The 17,576-nt window shown below is 41.9% G+C and overlaps 1 protein-coding gene across 1 annotated transcript in view; it reads left to right on the top strand.

Annotated features, from left to right (window-relative positions):
• The window catches only part of LOC141982249 (Y+L amino acid transporter 2-like), a 41,953-nt gene extending 28,509 nt beyond the window's left edge, over nt 1-13,444 (top strand). Inside the window, exons 8-11 of the mRNA XM_074944136.1 lie at nt 1,444-1,540; nt 7,147-7,296; nt 9,910-10,093; nt 11,286-13,444. Of these exons, the coding sequence (XP_074800237.1) occupies nt 1,444-1,540; nt 7,147-7,296; nt 9,910-10,093; nt 11,286-11,377 (523 nt within the window). The 3' untranslated portion in view covers nt 11,378-13,444. The remainder of the gene's footprint in view (nt 1-1,443; nt 1,541-7,146; nt 7,297-9,909; nt 10,094-11,285) is intronic.
• The last annotated feature ends 4,132 nt before the right edge of the window (nt 13,445-17,576 follow it).

The raw sequence follows: 17,576 nt of genomic DNA, 5'->3' as shown, positions 1-17,576 counted from the left end.
TCACCTGCACATCTACCAATGTGATATATGCCAACATCTGCCAGCAATGCCCCTCTGCCATGTACATTGGTCAAACTGGACAGTCTCTACGTAAAAGAATAAATGGATACAAATCAGACGTCAAGAATTATAACATTCAAAAACCAGTTGGAGAACACTTCAATCTCTCTGGTCACTCGATTACAGACCTAAAAGTGGCAATACTTCAACAAAAAAACTTCAAAAACAGACTCCAACAAGAGGCTGCTGAATTGGAATTAATTTGCAAACTGGATACAATTAACTTAGGCTTGAATAGAGACTGGGAATGGATGGGTCATTACACAAAGTAAAACTATTTCCCCATGTTTATCCCCCCCGCTATCCTCACCCCCCACTGTTCCTCAGACGTTCTTGTCAACTGCTGGAAATGGCCCACCTTGATTATCACTACAAAAGGTTCCCCCCCCCCACTCTCCTGCTGGTAATAGCTCACCTTAAGTGATCACTCTGGTTACAGTGTGTATGGTAACACCCATTGTTTCATGTTCTCTATGTATATAAATCTCCCCACTGTATTTTCCACTGAATGCATCTGATGAAGTGAGCTGTAGCTCACGAAAGCTTATGCTCAAATAAATTTGTTAGTCTCTGAGGTGCCACAAGTCCTCCTTTTCTTTTTGCGAATACAGACTAACACGGCTGCTACTCCGAAACCAGTAGATAGTTAGTTAAACGTTGTGCTAGTGACTAGAGGCAAACAAGGTCAAAGCCCCTTTGTGCTAGTGCTGTGCAAACATATAGTAAATGATTATTCCAGTCCCAAAGAGCTTACAATCTAAAAGACTGCCTGGAGCTTCTCCAGCTATGCAAAGGTGCAGATATGGCTCCCCTCCCCTAAAAAGAAAGCATGCTCAGCACAGAGGATTGGACTGGACTATATACTTTTTTGCTGTCAAATTGCCCCTCTCTAATCATTGTGGTGGCTTTTGATAGTCCTGGTAGGGACTTTTGACATTTTAGGAGCAATAGCATTCAGTATATTTCAGGCTACAGGAAGTTCTTTCAATGAAATGTGCAATGTTTCTACAATAAACGTATGCTTGCAGTGAAGTACGATTGTCAGTAGTACAGATTTTATTATTGGAACTCTCAAATGAAGGGCTACTTAAAATGGGGCAAGTGCAGTCTTCTGATTACCTAGCAGTCTGATCTACATTTGTCACATTAAGTTAAATCATTTCTTAATGATGGAGGCGTTTTTGTGCCCTGGCATGTACATTAGCGCTGTCTATTATTCAGTGAAAGGCAAAGGTGGACAAAAGAATGGTACTTACAACAGAAAAGCATTTTTCTCCATAAATGTTTACAACAACAAAAAATAAGATAATTGGTTCTGCCTTTGTGGAAAAGCAGAAGGACTCTGCTTGGCTAATTAGACTTTTTTCTCTCCTTTTGTGTTAGGCTTTTTTATGTTGGAGCCAGAGAAGGACACCTTCCTGACAGTTTGAGTTTGATTCATATAAAGTGTTTCACACCAATCCCTGCTCTTTTCTTTAATGTAAGTAATAGTACTTCCCCACTTCTTCCCTCACTATTTTAGGAATCTGCAAAATGGTAAAGTATTAAGAATCCCCTTTACACTCAATTTCTCCAGGCCTGTCTGCACTGGGGAAGTTTCCCCAAAATGGCTAGTTGAACTAAATTGTTTTTTAAAACAGTTGGAACCACACGGCCTGATTCTCATTTACACTAAGGCCACCCGGGTAAAGTGATCTTAGTGTGAAAGAGAATTAGGCCCAGAGGGCAGGGTTAATCAGCCCAAACTAGTTATAAAAGCATCTGTAGGGGTTTATCTGAATCAGTTTTAAAAATAGTTTGAATTTTTGTTGCAATATCCCCAGTTTATACAAGATTTAACATTAATTAGTCTGTGTATTCTGATCGAGTTTAGAAAAAAGAGAAGGTTTAAAATGCATAACAACAGAGAGAGCAGTTGTTCTAGAGCTGCACCACAGAGTTTACAGCTGCGCAACTGCAGCACTGCTAATGCAGACGCTCTATGGCGGCAGGAGGGAGATCTCCCTTTGACTTAATTACTCCGGGCCCTGCAAACGGCGGTAGCTATGTTGGCGAGTGAAACTCTCCCGCCGACATTGCGCTGTCCACACCGGCGCTTAGGTCGGTGTAACTTGCACCACTCAGGGAGGTGGCTTATTCACACTCTTGACAAAACTAATATGGACGTAAGCTGTAGTACGTACATAGCCTAAGTCTTTGTGTGGATTTGCATATTCACAAAGCCACATACCTGAAATTCTCAGGTGAATACCACATGCTAAAAAGAGAATTAGTTTAGTTAGCTTTGGGTAAGAGGAAGATTGGCTCACAATGAAATGCTACCAGCTTCCCAATGAAGAATGTTTTATGTAGTCATGGGCTAAAGTATATAAGAATTTTAAAACAATATATACACACATTTGTCACAGCACTTAAAATACTTGGATCAAAGTATTTAAAATTGGGTTCCGAAAGCTAGACTTTTACATCCATATTTACTTTGTTCTTCTCTAATTGCACAAAGGAATCTTCTTTGTGATGGGCACTTGTAGGTATTTTTAAAATCTTATTTAGAAATTAAAATGAGATGTTATGGAGCAAGATTGACATTTCCTTGTAAATGAGATTGTGGGACACAGGGACAAGGAGCTGTAAGATACAAAATTAGAACAAATGATTGCAAGTATTAATCCAGAAATCGAATAGATTAAAGTGAAGGGGCAAAATCCAATATAAAGCATTTATTGTTGCTTATTAAAGTATTCATTTCACTTGGTGAAATTCTATAGCCTGTCTTATGCAGATGATCAAAGTGCCTTTTTGCCTTAATGTAGGAATCTAGGAATGAGGCATTTGAGTCTGAATATTCCCAATAGTGGGAATTACACTTGTATCAGTGGGACGGGTTTGTTCTCTTAACATGTGAACATAATTCCCATTTATCAGAATAGAAGTTTTCTGTGTTTATTGAGGGAAGAATGCACTCCTTCAGTTGAGCTCTTTAATAAATCAGTGGTTAAGATTCAGAGATTTTAGGCTCAATCACATCTGGACTCAGTTCTGCAGTCTTTTGGGCTAAATACCATAACTCTCATTGAAGTCCAATTGTTTGTAGAAAGCTCAAAAAGAGGAGCATTCTAGTACAAGGAAGAGAATCTTTGCTTAATTGTTCTCAGTGCACAGGAATACAATGTACTATACAGTGTTTGTTCGAAGGCAGATATTTAAAAGTTAAAATTGTTGTATTGTGTTGTCCGGTGGACTTGAGCCCAAGAATGTGAGCTAGGAGTTCCTCAGTTCTAATTATGGCTCTGATATTGACTCCTCTTCTAGCTTTGGGCAAATCAGTTGAACATCTCCGCCTCAGTTTCCTCATCCGTAAAGGAGGAAAACAATACATATTTGCCTACCTTACCAGAGAGATGTGAAGACTGACTAATATTTGTAAAGTGCTTTGAATACAAAATAATTACATAAATATTGGTGGTGTTATTATTGTTACTATTAAACTTAACTCATGTCGTAACTCCCATTGACTTCAGTGGGGCAGGATCAAGCCCTAGATAAGTAAAGTACATTAGATAAAATGAGTAAAGTTTGCAAATTTGACAAATCTAGCAGTACAAAGGAAAAAAGAAAGAAAGAATGAGTGATGACATTGAACTCTGTGTTCAGTAGCCACCCAGAGGACTGACTAAGTTTTTTCATAAAGGTTGCCTTACAGTTCACTTGAACAATTCCGTGACAAAGCTCCTGGGGTAACTTCAAGCCCAGGCTATTCCTCAGAGAAGCATTCATGAAGGGGAGCAAGGGGCGTGACAGAAAGATACTGTAGGAAGTTGTAGTTTTGCTCATGTGAGTACAGGCCTGCCTGGGTAGCCTATTTTAATATGCTCTTAAAATATACCCAGGGCCAGTAGCACTGACTGTTACTGAGGTTGCCTAACGCTCCCAATTGTGACGCTTTGTTTAGTATTGCTTACAACTTTGCCAAAATATAACCACTTGGGCTGAAATTTTACACGCCAGATGTCTGCCTCAGGCATCGATATTTTGGAAAATTTCCACCAAAACAGCCCAGCAACCTCTGAGAATGAGGCTAGGGAATGATAATGTTTTGCCCAATTTAAAAAATCATGGTGATTTTTAAAAAAATTTATTTTGAACAGCTCTAGTGCCCACGTGCTTTGGAGTAATTATCTGAAATTCGGAAGAGGAGTGAGTGGCCTTTGTGTCAGGGATGTGCCTTTTGCTGACCTTGTGAAAATCTGCCCAAATTTGGCCAAGAGATAAGCCTTTTCAGAGTCTCCATTAACACATGCTTAGGAGAGACTTCTTCAGTTTTTAGCAGCTAAAATCTCTGAAAATTCAGTACTCACTGTGCATGCTCCATCCCTTCAGAGCTCCTACTGTTGATCAAATTGACTGTCCCCATCGAGCAATTGCCCATGCTTCCACCAGCCCAGAGCAACAGGGATGAAGCAGAACTTTCCTGTTAGTGGATGCTCCCAGCTGTTCTGGGCTGGGGCTGGGCTGGGCACTAGAATAGAGAGCAGGGAGTGTCTCTTTCCTGTGCTCGAAGGGTACATCTACACAGGGATAAAAGACCCACGCCATGGCTGAGGCTGTCCTGGGTCAGCTGACTTGGGCTTGTAGTACTCAGACTGTGGGGCTAAAAAAAAAAAAATTGCTGTGTAGACGATCAGGGTCATTCTGAAGCCCAAGCTCCCGTACCTCCACTCTTGCAGCCCAAGGCCAAGTGTCTTTTATTCCTGTGTAGACATAGCCTCAATGACACCCCCGCCCCCTCAAACTGCTGGCACCCAGGCAGAATGGAGGTGGAAGCCTCTGGACTCAAATGCAGAGAGGACAAGAGGTGGGCCTGGGAGCAGGTTGTTGTTTGTTGGGTCCTTACCTAATTTAGAAGTTGGAAGGGGAGTCATGAATGAGCCAGGGAATTTCAGGAAGAGAAAGGATGGCCTCATCGTTAAGGCAGCTGAATGTCATCCTGGAGAACTGGATTCTTGGGGGAGGGAATAGATTGGATAAGGAGTCTCATGAGACTGGGGCTGGAGGGCAGAAGAGGGGAGAGGAAAGAGGGAAAAGAAAATAGGATTAGCTGGGCCAGGAGACTTGGACTGTGAACCAGTGGGGTGGAGAGGCTGGGAATGATTGGGAGAGACTGGGACAAGACTGGGACGAGAAGCCTGAGGAGTGGAGACTGGGACTGGATAGGCAAAGAGAAGGATCCAGAGACAAGGACTGGAACAGGTAAAGATTGGAGGGGCTGGGAAAACAGGAGTCAAGCTTGGCAGTGTGGGGGAGGGCAGGCAGAAGGCTCTGTGACCACTAGAGTACACTCCCTTCCATCACCTAGAATGGAACTCAAGATTCCTGAGTCTCACCATTCCTCTGCTGTCAGCATATCTGTAAAATCCACTGGCAAAGTGGATGTCTCATCCATAGGGGCCAACTTTTCCCAGTGCTGGTGGAAGCTCGCACCTCCCCCTGCCCCAGCCCCACCCCAACTCCGCCCCTGCCCTGCCCCTGTTGGAATCCTTCCCCAAATCCCCACCCCGGCCCTGCCTCTTCCCCAAGCGTGCCGCATTCCCTCTCCTCCCCCTTCCCTCCCAGCACTTGCCGCCACAAAACAGCTGTTTTGCGGTGGGAAGAGGTGGGAGCTAAGGGAAGAAGCGGTGCGCTCAGAGGAGGAGGTGGAAGTGAGCTGGGGTGGGGCGGGGAGCTGCCGGTGCGTGCAAAGCACCCACCGATTTTTCCCCGGGGGTGCTTCAGCCCCGGAGCACCCACGGAGTCGGCACCTATGGTCTCATCCCCCTCTAGTGCTGGTCTACAGAGAAAATGACAAACTACTATTGCTACCAGTTACTCTGCTAGTTCAAGGGGCAGAGGTCTGTGAAGTGGGTCCAAAGGTTCCAATGTGGCTGATGAATCATGTGGGTGTCAGTATGATGCCACATGATGGAATTTTTTTTCAGTTTGCTTCTTTTAAAAATGAGGAAATTACACATAAAGTACATCAAAAAAACATTATTAAGGTTGCATAGTCAAGTACTCAAAAGCTAGGCCAAGCCAGAAAAACTGGCTGTGCCCCTTTGTATGCATTATGAAACAGTCATTAATTGCATGATCACATACTATTTTTAACTACTGGACCCTACCTAATTCAGTGCCCACAATGGATCTGTTCTGGGGATAGATCAGGGCTGTGTTCTGAATGAGGTTGTTGTTTGTTGAGTCCTTGCCTAATTTAGAAGTTGGAAGGGGAGTCATGAATGAGCCAGGGAATTTCAGGAAGAGAAAGGATGGCCTCATCGTTAAGGCAGCTGAATGTCACCCTGGACAACTGGATTCTGTCCCTGCCTCTCTCAGATATTCCACTGTGATGCTAGGCAAGTCCCTAGACCATACTTTTCACAGGTGGTCACTAATTATCTGTTCTTCTTTTTCTGGGTTTCTGACTTGAGACCCTGGATCTGATTTGCAGGAGTGTTGAGCACTCACTGATGTAACTGAGGTCAATAAGAGCCATGCTTTATATAGAGCACTGTATAATGTTCAGAACTCTGACAACACAGGTTCTAGGTGTCTCAAGTTAGACACCACAAAGGTGGAAATTTTTGACCCGTAGTCCCTCTATGCCTCAGTTTCCCATATGTAAAATGGGGATATGACCCCCTCACCTCACGTGGGTGTTGTGATGATAAACTAATGTTTGTGAAGCACTCAGATACTATGCTGATGAGCACCATAGACAAGCCCATGAGGAAATCAATGGTTCTGTCTTCAGAGCAGGATTTGACTGGTGTGAAGTAAATAAGGTATGGGGCCACACTTTGAGCAGTGAGGAGAAAACGAAATACAGAACAGCTGCTCATTCCCTGAGCACTGTCCACCAGTGCACTTATAGATTTCTTAGCGGTTCTGAGAACACAGCTCCCAGTGATTTCAGTTGGAACTTAAGAGCTCAGCACCACTAAAAATCAGGCCTTTGATATATAGTAATTAATATATAGTATGTTTTTGTTTCATAAGAAAACTATTTTTTACTTAAAAAGGCTTCCTCCCCCCCCCCTTTTATGTCTGTAGGGTTTCATGACTTTGCTCTACCTCCTTGTGGAAGATGTCTTTCTCCTCATTAATTACTACAGCTTCAACTACTGGCTGTATGTTGGGCTGTCTATTGCAGGATTAATATACCTGAGACATACTCAGCCTGATAGGCCACGGCCTATTAAAGTAAGTACATTACAGAAGGAAATAAAATATAATATACAGTCAATGCATCTGTTTGTATATACATTACAGTATATATCCTTAGTACTAAGGATGTGTCAGCACTTCCCTTATATGCTACTCTTTTAGCCACAAAAGTCCTTTTAACATACATTGTCACAAGTTAAGGAGCAAATTGTATTCCAGCTTTCAGAAGGATATCTATTATGGCATTTTTGCTATATACAGTATAAAAATTGACATTTATTGATTTTGTGACTCATTTTTGCTTCTTTCAGAGTAGCAACCGTGTTAGTCTGTATTCGCAAAAAGAAAAGGAGGACTTGTGGCACCTTAGAGACTAACCAATTTATTTGAGCATAAGCTTTCGTGAGCTACAGCTCACTTCATCAGATAAAACCCTCTTTGTTTTTAAAATGAAATTGTCTAGGCTCCTTAATCCATCGTGTGTAAGCTGGATGGGCCCTTATTTTTGTTTAATAATTTTTTCTCATAGTGGATCTCTACATTGCCATAGTTACAGCCAGGGTGCCTAGGACTCTGACACAGTTCGGTATTCAGGTTGGGAAATACCTCTCATAGTTTGGGAAATTCTGAGCTGCCAGACAATAGTTCCATCTCTCCTTCTTTTGTAGGACTAGTACTTTACTTCCTCTTCCCTTCATCCATATATATTTTGCCATCCAAGACACATATGGTAGTGGGGGAGTGAGGTATATTAATGCTACTTGGGTCCTCCAGGAAATGGTATCCTGTACACTCTTCAAGTACAGAGGAGTGTTACCCAGTAACATTCAGTCAGACAAGTGAATATAGAATACAAATTAATACCCCTTCACAAGCTTTTCCAAAGACCTTTTTATTTTTGACTCTGTCTTGTCACAGTCTCCTGCACCATCCTTACCAGCATCAGTTTTTGTCTCTGTGTTATTAAAGAGTGCAATGTTTTGATTCCTATCCAGCATCTACCACAAAAATAGAACTCCTGTGTACAATCAGCATTGAAGTACATTCTCTAAAGCTAGTCAACTTTCTAATTCTCCAAAGCTAGTCAATTTTTTTTTAATGTCAAGTTTGAAAATTTCATTCAAATTTTGAATGTAAAAAAACGCAACAAAAAACCGCACATCACAACAAGCAACAGGGGAAACTTTTGCTCAAATTTTTCCTGTTTTTTTGACCAGCCAGCTCTGCTTTCTGTTGGATATCAGACCGACAAAACACAAGCTGCTCATGGGTCTGCTGCAGCCCACAACTTTTAAAGTTGTAAAAATGAACTATTGGATTCCACAACTTTACCATATACAGCCCTGCTTGACAACAAATAGCCTTGATAAAACTTATTGTCTTCACACTTAATTTACAAACTCTCTAGCTAATAGGCAGAAGAGAGGAGAGAGAGTGAAATCCTGACCTTATTCAAATCAATGGGAATTTTGCCATAGACTTCAGTACACCCAAGAGTGCATGCAGAGAGTTTATCTAAGCTGACTGTGGGTGCCAATTTATCAATGTCTGTTACTCTGTGCCTGCTTAGCTGACCTCATATTTTTGCATGGAATTTTGTGCACTCACAGTGTATTGTTTTCCTCAATTTACATTTTACTTACATAAAAATAATATTTATACAAAACCTCTTTCTCTGTCTTATACATTACAGCTAGCTCTTAAAATGTCATGATGTTGTAAAAGGCTGTTCTTGAGAACAGTGGCGAGGTATCAGTGTGGTTCTACTTTGAGAAATGAATCTGTAAAAAAGTTTATTATGGGCTTCCCTATTTGTTTTCCAGTTATTTCCATATCAGATTTGCTGATTTTACAAGCAAAATGATGTGTTTCTAACTGTCAACTCTGCAAACTCAGCTAGACTCTTGAAAGTCAAGCTGGGTTCATTCAAGTTCTGACACACAGATGATAAAAATTCTGCACTCAAAGCTTAGAGAAAAAATGCCTATATGGTAGTGCTCAGCTTCAGTGCTCTGCTCTTACTGCATTTGTGGATCTCTCATAAATGTCAATTGGAGCTGAGTTTGTGCAATCCTGGAAACAGGATGGACAGATACAGACACACACATGTATTTACACCTGGGAGGCAGAAGTGATCCCCCAATTCTCCTCCAGACTCTTCAAGTCATTTATAATGTCCTTCCCCCCACTTTGTAGTATATGAACGGTCCTCAAGTTAAACCAAAAAAGAGGCAAAAGAAAGGTCCTTCCAAGTGAAGGGAAAGGTGGCCTGTCTCTCAGCCTATCTTTCTAGATTCAGCTCTTTGGGCCTGGCCTATTAATAGGTCTATTGTCTTTTATTAGGATCTAACTCCAGCCCCTCCTCTTGGGGCATCTTGCTTCACAGCTGGTCGGTACAGCTTTAGGGGCAGTGTCTCCCTCTTGGCTGATGTGTCTCTTTTGTCAGTAGTCTATGAGGTGAAGCAACCTACCTCTTCTTCACCACTCCTTCCTGTAACAGCTTTCCCTTTTTTAGCTTCCCTCCCTCTTCCAGGCCGAGCAAGCCTTACAAGCAAGCTTCATTAGCATTTCAGTGTGTAAGACCTCACATTTTTCAACAGTATGTTTGATTGCTTCTTTTAATTCACATTGATCTTTTTGTATCTGCAGCTCAGCCTCTTCTTTCCTGTAGTATACTGTTTATGTTCCATCTTCCTGGTCATGGTTCCTCTCTACAGCAATACAATCCATGCTCTCATTGGAATTGCCATAGCCCTCTCTGGAATTCCTGCTTATTATTTGGGAGTCTATTTACCATCTGAAAAGAAACCTAAATGTCTTCAGTGGCTCTCTGGTAAGCAATGTAGGTTTACATTAGTATGTGAATATGTACATCTCTATGTGCAGGCACCTGTAAATATAAATTGTGAGAACCTTGTCAGAAAACATAAAAAAAAACTTAGCTATTTTTTCTGGATTTTTGTAAAATTTGTTCCCTCGGAGATTTTTAATATATATCACATAACATGTCTAGGAAGTTTTGCTGAGTTTGTTATGTTTTAGTGGAAAAAATAACCTGAACCATGCAACTTTACAGAATTTTCCTTCATGTAGATACAATAAAAATATTAAAATACATTAATTATAAGTCATTATGAAGGAATAATTTATGTTGGCTCAGTCAAAAGTCCTCCTAGTGTTGAAGACAGAAGAAGAGCTCTGTGTAAGCTCAAAAGCTTGTGTCTCTCACCAACAGACGTTGGTCCAACAAGATATTACCTCACCCATCTTGTCTCTCTAAAGACTAAACTCATTCATTTTTGGTCTCCTGGAAGGCTGAAAGTACCACATCACTGTATTGTTTCACTGACTGACCAATTAGTATAGTATCTGAGTTAGAGAAGTCCACCTTTTTTGGTACCCAGTTAAAATGTGAATTCTGCTATAATGATGGATATTTGAGATTGGTAAGGGGCTAACGTTTGCATTGGGGAAAAAATTGGTGGTCCTGTAGGGCTGTACATATACTTATTTCTGGGTGCTCTCTTCCAGGAACAATTGAAAAAGTGGTTGTGTGTGTGTGTAGGATGGGACAGATGCCATAACTTGTATAAATAAGCTGATGTGAGGTTTTGAGGTTGTAAACATCAGCAGAAAGTTTCCTAAATTATTAAATCATTAATTTAGTGGACTCAGGTTCAGAAACTAGTGGCTGCAGAGGATTATGCATATCTCTGCTACTGACTCACAGACTAGTCTTGAAAGGCTCAATCCTGAGCTCCTTGTTCAGTTTGATCCCAGCTCTTACAAATTTCCATTAAATTCAGTGAAGGGCTGATTAAAAAGTAAGAATTTCAAAGCTGGGCTTTGATGTCTCTGTGAATGATTTACCCATTGGAAACATGGATTTAATCCCCTTCACAGAGGGGTTGCAAAGCTTAACTAATGTTTGTAAAGTGCTTTGAGATCCTTGGACACAGTTTATAAAAGATCAAAGTTCTATTGTAACTTTGTTTCATTTATGTGTTTTTTTTTTTATTTTGCAGCCACAACAACAAAATATGTTCAGATGTTGTTCTACTGTTGTCTGACAGACTTGGACACTCAAGTGGATCAGACAGAAGCTAAAGCCAGATAGGGTTGTCTGGACACTTCCATACTTGAAGCATTTTTAGAGTCTGAAATTCTTTGTGTAGGGTTGGTTACACAAAAGCACCAACAATTACACCGTGCATCGGTTTGATGTTAATTATTTCTGTGCTTATTTTATTAGCCCCTTCACTGCCAAGGGTATTTACCAATCCCTGTTCAACAGGATTTTTTTCTAACTTTGTTTATTAATGCTGATGATTGTGAAGTGCTTTGAAAATATAAAGCACTGTATGAATAAGCACTTCATGTTACATAAGTGTTAGTTTTTGTAAGCCTTTTGGAATAAATCTATCCAGTGCAAAGCAGAAGCTTGAGATATAAAAAGACAAATGAAAGAATATAATGCAAATCAGACACTTACTAGATTTACATTTCTAAAGCTGAGGTGGGAGAATAATAGAATCATAGACTATCAGGGTTGGAAGGGACCTCAGGAGGTCATCTAGTCCAACCCCCTGCTCAAAGCAGGCACAATCCCCAATATTGTTTTTTTGCCCCAGATCCCTAAATGGCCCCCTCAAGGATTGAACTCACAACCCTGGGTTTAGCAGGCCAATGCTCAGAAAGTCACAATATAAATTTAAGAATTGTATTGCAGTTAGAAAATTCGTTTCTCAGCAAAAAAGTTAAAGTAGGCAGGCAAGCATTTCCAAAGTATAAATGCATCTCTAGAACTGTCAAGGTTCCTCCCCCACTCTGAACTCTAGGGTACAGATGTGGGGACCTGCATGAAAAACCTCCTAAGCTTATCTTTACCAGCTTAGGTCAAAACTTCCCCAAGGTACAAAATATTCCACCCTTTTGTCCTTGGATTGGCCGCTACCACCACCAAACAAATACTGGTTACTGGGGAAGAGCTGTTTGGACACGTCTTTCCCCCCAAAATACTTCCCAAAACCTTGCACCCCACTTCCTGGACAAGGTTTGGTAAAAAGCCTCACCAATTTGCCTAGGTGACTACAGACCCAGACCCTTGGATCTTAAGAACAATGAACAATCCTCCCAACACTTGCACCCCCCCTTTCCAGGGAAATGTTGGATAAAAAGCCTCACCAATTTGCATAGGTGACCACAGACCCAAACCCTTGGATCTGAGAACAATGAAAAAGCATTCAGTTTTCTTACAAAAAGACTTTTAATAGAAATAGAAGTAAATAGAAATAAAAAAAATCCCCCCTGTAAAGTCAGGATGGTAGATACCTTACAGGGTAATTAGATTCAAAACATAGAGAACCCCTCTAGGCAAAAACCTTAAGTTACAAAAAAGATACACAGACAGAAATAGTTATTCTATTCAGCACAATTCTTTTCTCAGCCATTTAAAGAAATCATAATCTAACACGTACCTAGCTAGATTACTTACTAAAAGTTCTAAGGCTTCATTCCTGGTCTATCCCCGGCAAAGACAAAATATATACAGACACACATACACTTTGTTTCTCTCCCTCCTCCCAGCTTTTGAAAGTATCTTGTCTCCTCATTGGTCATTTTGGTCAGGTGCCAGCGAGGTTACCTTTAGCTTCTTAACCCTTTACAGGTGAGAGGAGATTTCCTCTGGCCAGGAGGGATTTTAAAGGGGTTTACCCTTCCCTTTATATTTATGACAAGAACAAAAAAAAAATCTAATCCATGTTCCCCTAAGTAGATCCCAGCAGACACATTTAATTTGGTTACAAGAAGAACACAAGGGAAGTGGACTATGTGAAAAATAAAAGCTCTGTGCTATACCTTGTGTGAGGACATGCAACAATTATCATCTTTTTGCAGTAGAAGCATTTCAGGTGACAAATTAGTTCACATAGTTGTTGTCACAGGTATGCTAGATCTCTTGCAGATCAACTTGCTGTGGAATAGGATAAAAAGACTGCAAGTTCCACTTCAGTATATGCATATTCAGGGATAAGTGCATCACCTTTCTATAGTGTGCCTGTGTTCACCTACAAACATCAAAAATTGTGGCCTCATAAACCATAGCAGGTATGCTGATTGACTTTCAGTTAGGAAGGAACTAAGCATCTATCTCCTGAAAACATAGAAGAGAAAATAAACATCCTGAAAGAAATATCTGGGAATTAGGCCCCAGAGGTGATTCCTCTAGCCTTTCTTGATATACACTATACTTTGTCATCCTGTAGGATGTATTACACTTACTTTCCATAATGCTATTGGAATATATATAATATTCTGTCTGTAGCTTCATTATCAGTATTCCTTTCAGTAGCTCCAATTAATCTAAGACATCTGATCCTAAACTGATCTCTGTAGCTTTTAGCTTGGGTGGTACAACATTATCTTTCAGTATCACCTGCTTGGAGAGAGCTGTGTGGGGGAGGGGGAATAGGATTGTAATGGGGCGGGGTTACTCACAGCAGGTGCCACCTCTTTGTGACTGCTCTGGGGGATCAGCTCTCATCCCACCTGGCTTCCTCTTCTGTCATCATTTGCATACCCAGCCATCTCTCTCTCCCTGCAATTCAGGATGCTCTGTCTTCCTGTCTTGGCCCTCCAGCCATGTCACTATAGTCCTTTCCCCCTTCCAGGGATGAAAGACCCACTGGATGACAGTTCTAAGCAGCCATCTGCTCCAGTGCCTGGGTTGGGGCACTTCCCCAGTGGCTAGGGTGACCAGATAGCAAGTGTGAAAAATTAGAATGGGGGTGGGGGGTAATAGGCACCTATACAAGAAAGGGCAAGACTTTGGCTGCTGATTGTAGGGTCTCTGGGCTGGAAACCAGAATAGTGGGAGGGCCCAGGTTCCCCTACCAGTCACTGGTAGGGTGATCACATGTCCCGGTTTTATAGGGACAGTCCTGATATTCGGGGCTTTTTCTTATATAGGTGCCTATTACCACCCAACTCATTGTCCCAATTTTTCACACTTGCTATCTAGTCACAGTTCCAAACTCTGCGACTGTTTCCCTGGGCTGCTCCTACTTCACCTCTACCAGGCTCTGGGTATGCCTTTCCCTCGGGGCTTCTATTCTACCTCTGGTTATCTCCTTTCCCTCTCTACAGCTAGAAAGTGACTGCAGGCTCCCTAACTGCAGCCCCCCTCTCTTGCCAACTTCCTGGCTTTATCATAGCCGCACCTGTTCTTTCTTAGCTGGGCTCTATTCCCAGTCAAGGGTTAATTCTCCAGCCTAATTCCCTTCAGGCTTGGCCTATCAAATTAATTGGCCTCCTTCTCAGCCTCATTAATCCTTTCAATGCTGGTGTGGTGTGAACACCCAGTCACACAGCCTCCCCCTCAGGACTGCTTCCCCCGGGGGTATAAATGCCTTCTTCCCTTTGCTGTTTGTCAGCCCCCTTCAGCAACTCTGGGGTCCACCTTGGGAGGGTGAACTTGCCTTCAATGAAGATGTTCTCTGCACATAGTAGTTCATTGTCCTTCTTTCCCAGTTTCTTCACTCTTTCAAATTCTTACACTCCTCTTGTATTGGGGCAACCATTAACTACAGTCACTCACACTCCCCTTGTATCAGGGTCATGCCCATATTCTCCACCAAAATTGTAACTGAGCTTACTCACCACAGGTGGCGCCTCCTTGTGCCTGCCATGGGGATCAGCTCTTGCCTGGTCTGGCACCCTCTTCTGTCAGTTGTTCCCATGCCCTGCCGCCTCTCTCTCCCTGTGACTCAGGGTGCTCTCTCTCTTGGTGACTTGGCCCTCTGGCCAGGTTGCTATAGTCCTTCTGGGGGATCAAAGTCCCACTGGATGACTGTCCTAGGCAGTCTTCTGTCTCACTTCCCCAGTGGCTGGCAGAGGAACCCAGATCCGCCCACTACTCTTTGTTCCAGCCCAGGGACCCTACTATCAGCAGCCATGGTTTGCACAGGGCCAAACCTTGCTGCTGTTTCCCTGGGCTACTTCTACTTTGCCTCTATAAGGCTCTTTGCCTCTATCAAGCTCTTGCTCTACCCTCCTCTGGATATGCCCTTCCATCAGGGCCAGGACCTCAGGGCTTCTATTCTCCCCCTGTTTTCCTCCTTTCTCTAAGGCCAGAGAGTGCCTGCAGGCTGCCTCACTGCAGCCCAATTCCCCCTTTTTTTCTATTTTATGGTGAAGCAGACTTAACTGTATAGTCTATAGCACCACCAAATATTCTTCCTCAATACTTACTGGTTTATATCCTCTCACTCTGCCTTGTGTCTTTCCGGTAATGCAATAGCGCTTTTAATAATACTCCATTTCCCAGATGTTTTTACTAAATAACAATGTAATTTTTTTTACCTTAAGATGTTTGAATTGCTCAAAAAGCTTTTCCCTTTCTTTATCAAAGCCCTTACATACCATGAAAGGTGATCAATTGTTTTTTCCACCTTACGGAGTGCATGTAGTCCATCTTTTTGTCTATTTATTTGACAAAGATTTGTGTTTAAACCACAATGGTCAGTTAGTACTCTAAACAAAAAAACTTCACTAGTCCTACCCAGACTCTGAAGTATGTCATAATCCTCAACTTTAGGTCACAATTCAAAAACATCATCTTCCTCTTTTTTCATTAATCCAAATTTTTTTAAAATGTTTCTGTACTAGGCTTTTGAATTCCTGTTTACTCAAGGGTATTTCTATGTCAATCCCTCCATTTCTTACATCATTTTTAGCTGCTTTGTCTGCCATTTCATTCCCAGTTGTCCCCAAATATACTGGGATCCAAGCTAATGCATATATCCCAAACTGTACTAATTCTTATTAGAAATATAATTTAATTGATTACATTACTTTTACATTCTGAGACACCATTTATCACCACCAGGCCTGACATTGAATCTGAAAAAATAACCACTGCTGCTGGGCATACATCCCAGATCCAATTCAGTGCTAGCATTATTGCTTCTAGTTTGGCTGTCATGATACCTACATAGTCAGATATTTTTTTAGTTGTACTAATTCCCTATTTCGGTATATGATGAGTGACAGGGTCAGGCCAGATGGCTACAGGAGAGTGACAGAAGACAGATATATTAGCCCGAGGTTAAGCAGGTCCCTTTTCCCTGGGTAAGGTAACAGGGGCAGTTCCAGAACAATCAGGAACTTGCTGGAACCAATTAAGGCAGGCTAATTAGGATACCTGGAGCCAATTAAAAAGCTGCTAGAATCAAGACAAGCAGGCTAATCAGGGAACTTGGTTTAAAAAGGACCTCACTTCAGTCAGTGAGGGGTATGCAAGGAGCTGAGAGTGAGAGGGCGTGCTACTGGAGGACTGAGGAGAACAAACGCTATCTGGCATGAAGAGTAAGGTCCTGTGGTGAGGATACAGAAGTAGCCCAGGGAGTTGTAGCTGTCACACAGGTGTTACACAAAACACTGTAGACAACTGTGATCCACAGGGCCCTGGGCTGGAACCCGGAGTAGAGGGTGGGCCCAGGTTCCACCCATCCCCTCAATTCCCTATTGGATACAGGAGGAGTTGACCTGGACTGTGGGTCCCACCAGAGGGGAAGGTCCCTGGCTTGTCCCCCGACCCACTAGGTGGACCACAGGGATTGTTCTCCTTCCTTTTCCCCATGCTGGCCAGTGATGAGGCTAGCTGAGTGAACGGCAGTTTGAGCCACTAGCAAAGTGGCCCAACTGAGGGCTGCCGTGAATCTCTGAGGTGAGCAAATCCGCCAAAAAGTGCAGGACCCACCAAGGCAGAGGAGGAACCTTGTCACAGATGATATGCCCTCCCTACTCTTCCTGGTTTTTTTTCTTTTCTGTACCCATCTGTATGTATTTGACAAAACCAACTTCACTTTCCATTTATATACTGGTTCATTTTTAATACCTACTGTATCTTTTTTACCCTCATGTTTATATAATAAATCTAAATCCATGTATGGCCATGCAACTTTCCACCCATAACTAATTTTCCCATGACTAAAAGTTTTGACTTTGTTCAACTTTTCGTTGTCTTTCAACTCCTGCATCCACACTTTAACTCAAATGGCATGTGGAGTTCCAACATCATGATGCTATAGTTCTCTTATCTAATTTCCAACAATCCTCATATATATATATATATATATATATATGTTTGATACTTTCATCATTGTAGTTCCCATTAAGTTTGTCCCAGAAAGATAGATCCAATAGTTTTGTTCATAGCTTTTAGTGACATGCCACTTACACTATCTGTAGCACTTATAGGTGTTGTAATAAATGCACCACACAGAAGTCATAGCACCTGGGCTTGTATTAAATCT

Source organism: Natator depressus, chromosome 2 (genome assembly GCF_965152275.1).
Source record: "Natator depressus isolate rNatDep1 chromosome 2, rNatDep2.hap1, whole genome shotgun sequence".
NCBI classification, from domain to species: domain Eukaryota; kingdom Metazoa; phylum Chordata; order Testudines; family Cheloniidae; genus Natator; species Natator depressus.
The sequence above is the reverse complement of the archived record's forward strand: the minus strand, read 5'-3'. Positions and strand labels throughout refer to the sequence as shown.